Below are 3801 nucleotides of genomic sequence, written 5' to 3'. Positions count from 1 at the left end.
TTTTTTTTTTTTTTTTTTTTTTTTTTTTTTTTTATTCCGTGAAAAAATGTTTGCTCAAGGGTTTGTAATTGTGTAATGAAAAGATCAGAGTGCCGTAATTGAAAACATGCCGAAACGTTGGTTATTAAGGCTGGTGGGCGGAGTAGGCCATCTTCAAGACAAAACATTGCATTTAACCGACGTAGCCATCTCTCTGCACTCTTATAATCCATAAGATTTTTATTTATTTGCACAAGGAAAAGCCAAAGTTGATGTCAGATTTAAATTGTGCTTGCTTGCAAAAGAAAAGCTTAATTTCTAATAATATGTTTGGCTGTTAAGGAGAAGGAAAATGGTTCAGGAACATCGACTATTACCGCCTCGACGGCTCCACCAACGCCCCCACCAGGAAGAAGTGGGCCGAGGACTTTAATGACACCAGTAACACAAGGTGCGGTGCTTCGTCGATCTCCAATAAACACCGAAACACAAAACATCATGTTACTGTAATATTCTCTCTGTCTCACTCAGGGGCCGTTTGTTTCTTATATCCACCCGAGCCGGTTCTCTCGGCATCAACCTGGTGGCTGCCAACAGGGTCATCATCTTTGACGCGTCCTGGAATCCCTCGTACGACATCCAGAGTATCTTCAGGGTGTATCGCTTTGGCCAGGTCAAACCTGTCTACGTCTACAGGTTCCTTGCTCAGGTGAGCTCTTTTTTTTTTCCCTGACTGTTCCGACTCGGTGTGTGATATGGACTTTGTTTTATCACAATATTGGGCATTAATATTGTGATGTCGTTAAATGACAATAAGAACTATTTATTGCATCTTTTTTTTAGATGTATGACACAGTACTTACAAGCCCGCAAACATACATACTGCTTTGGAGAAACATTCATGGTATTCATTGATGCCTTCATTGATAAACAGTGGAGACGAGGACAGTTTTAGAGGATTTTAAAGACAATCGATTGGATGATAATTCAAAACTCTCATGAAAAATGTATCAAGATAAATGACAAACATTAGGATAAATGCCCATCCCTGTTTCCGACACTCTTTCAAGTTGCCAATAATCCCAAGAAAATCTGACGGCCTGTTGATGTTTTTTTTCCCCAGCGTTTCTCATTTCTGGTCCTCATGGACCACTGCCCTGCATGTTTTAGGCGTTTCCCTTCTGCTGCACACCTGACTTGAGTTAGTGGGTGATTATCAGGCTTCTGCACTGCTTGATGGCATGCAGAGGAGGTCATCATTTGAGTCAGGTGTTCTGAAACAGACGCTTCTAAAATACGCCGAGCAGGGGGGCCCCAGGACTGGAATTGAGAAACGCTGTTCTATGTCCTTGTTAGCAGTGCAGTGTTAAGGGGAAGAAATTGCAGGGGTGAAATAAAATTTGGCCGTAAGTGCTCTTGACTGAAAGGTCTTTTAAACGTTTTAGCCACTTGTTTCTGGTTAACGAGTCATTCAGCCATAAAAAGACTCCTTAACCCAAAGGATGAATCAGGGGCGACTATGGACGGCGCAGACCAAGAAAGAGGAAACTTTTCCAGCAGTTTTTCTCAGACTGTTTCCATTTCGTTAGTAAAATTTTTTTAATGCATTGCAAAGGACTGCACAATGCAAAGAAAACATGCGAAACGCAATAATATTGGTAAATGCTGCGATAACAGCGGATCGTGACAAATGCAAAACTAAAGTTTTACCTCTGATCTTCATAAAAACGGTTTTATTGTTTAGACTGCTTTGGTATCAGAACTAATTATTTGTAGTTTCTCACATTACCATCTCAAACTCTCCATAAAAAACGTATACCACCAAATATATTGGTCATTGAGATCCTGAATGCATTTTGCTTAATTAGCAAACACTCATGACAGTCCAGGAAGTCGTTGACGATATGCTTATTGTGCATTTTTACCACAAAATGCCATTTACGTCCAGCAAAGTTTGCACACAGTAGACAATCAACTGCAGGAAAATACATTTGTATTTGTTCACTCTAAAAAAAGTTCAAGAAAGTCTGACTGCTTAATGATGTATAAAGAAATGAATTGAAATTAATAGGTAGAAAACAAAATCAATTTCTGACCTTAGCATTGTTTTCTTTAGCTGTCCAGTAAATTTTCAATCAGTTTTGCCAGAATAGATACTTTCACAACTGTCTGATATAGTCGTTTTCCCTGCTCTTATTCCCCTCTTCCAGGGCACAATGGAGGAGAAGATTTATGAGCGGCAAGTGACCAAGCAGTCTCTGTCGTACCGAGTTGTGGATCAGCAGCAGATCGAGAGACACTTCACCATGAACGAGCTGGCTGAGCTCTACACCTTTGAGCCGGACATGCTGGACGATCCTTCAGAGAAGAAGAGCAAGAGAGCAACTCCGATGCTTCCAAAGGTTGGCATGCTTTAACTTTACACTTCACGTCTAAGGCAAACATCTAATTTTTAATTAGATCAGCTTTTATAACGTCAAACTTGATGATTTCTTTTTCCAGCTTGTCCAAGAATAATTTTTTTTTTCCCACGAGAAGAAAGTTTTCTTTTCTTTTTTTTTTTTTCTTTTTTTCTTGCAGAGCCGCAGCTAATGGCACGGTTTCTCTTTTGAAGTTGAGCGTTTAAGTTATAAACTAAACTATTACTTAAACTCTGCCAGCTTGTATCGTAATCGACCTTTCTGGAGAGTTCTGCTCCTTTTTTTTTTTTTTTTTTTGTTTCCTTTCACACCCCTGCACTCGCCTCCCCTCATTGTAGCGCAGGTGCTGTGTCACTATTTAGGTCTCCTGCGGTTTAATAGGAACACTCAAATCTAACTTGGGTCATCCAGGCCAGCACAGCTGCATAGATCTGTGTGTTTACTGTTATTTACTAAATAGTCGTCTCATTGCAACACGGCTGCTTCCCTGCTATAAACTTGCAGTCCTCTCGCTCTATTTTTTTTAAATTTTTTTTTTTTTTTTTTTTTAGCTTTTTATTCATTCCTTGAGGTCTTTACCTTCCGTTGATCCTTGAGTGGGTTCCATCCATTTCCACGCATTACCTTTCGCAGTCTCTGGTTTATTCAGGTCTGTTTTTGAAGTGGTTTTTATCTCTGAAATCTGTAAACAGAACGGATAAAAGAAACACTATATCCAACTTGCTGGCGTTTTAAATGGATTGTAAAACAGTCAGTCTTTACAGGAAATTTGTTTTCCATTTAGATGGTCAAAAGATTTTTTGCTGTGGCCTTTTACTAGATCTGCTGAGTAACCCGACCTGATTTCTACTGTCTTCACAGCAGTTCAGATGACCATATTTGAACCTGTCACAGTTGTTGCCAGGGGAAGCCAGGGTCATTCGTTTCATTCTTTTAAATAGGCCAGTTTCATATTTGGACTAAAAGTTGTTTTAAGGTTCCACATCAAAGCTTCTCCATCACCGTGTCAACACACTCATAACAATTTACACGTTGCGTCTCGGTTGTACATTTATCCGTGACGGTTTCCTGAACTGTTCGATTCAGTTTTCAACAGCTGCTGAAACATGGAGTTTAGAGGAACCAATTTGTGAAATTGTTTGTTAAACTTGCTGATGAAAAAGGCAAATTACTTCCTACAGAGAGTCTGCCTTTTCTTCAAGAAGAGAGGTAGGAGTACATTGTTGCCTCTCCAGGATGTTCTCCAGTGTTTTCATGCAATTGCTGGGGCGTAAAATGACTGATTTTTCTTTTTCAAAAAGTTGACGTTGCAAAACTTCTTTTTTTTTTTTTTTTATCCGACAAAACATGGCTTTACAAAAAAAAAAAAACGGCAGAAAAGCTTCCAAAAAAAAATTTTAAA

At 39.3% G+C, this 3801-nt stretch overlaps 1 protein-coding gene across 1 annotated transcript in view; it reads left to right on the top strand.

Moving 5' to 3' along the window:
* Positions 1-3801, top strand: part of atrx (ATRX chromatin remodeler) — a 45008-nt gene that overhangs the window by 25025 nt on the left and 16182 nt on the right. Inside the window, exons 28-30 of the mRNA XM_015042887.1 lie at positions 322-430; positions 511-688; positions 2190-2381. Of these exons, the coding sequence (XP_014898373.1) occupies positions 322-430; positions 511-688; positions 2190-2381 (479 nt within the window). The remainder of the gene's footprint in view (positions 1-321; positions 431-510; positions 689-2189; positions 2382-3801) is intronic.

Source organism: Poecilia latipinna, unplaced genomic scaffold, assembly GCF_001443285.1.
Source record: "Poecilia latipinna isolate Pla-1442-1.1 unplaced genomic scaffold, P_latipinna-1.0 Scaffold606, whole genome shotgun sequence".
Taxonomy (NCBI): Eukaryota; Metazoa; Chordata; class Actinopteri; order Cyprinodontiformes; family Poeciliidae; genus Poecilia; species Poecilia latipinna.
The sequence above is the reverse complement of the archived record's forward strand: the minus strand, read 5'-3'. Positions and strand labels throughout refer to the sequence as shown.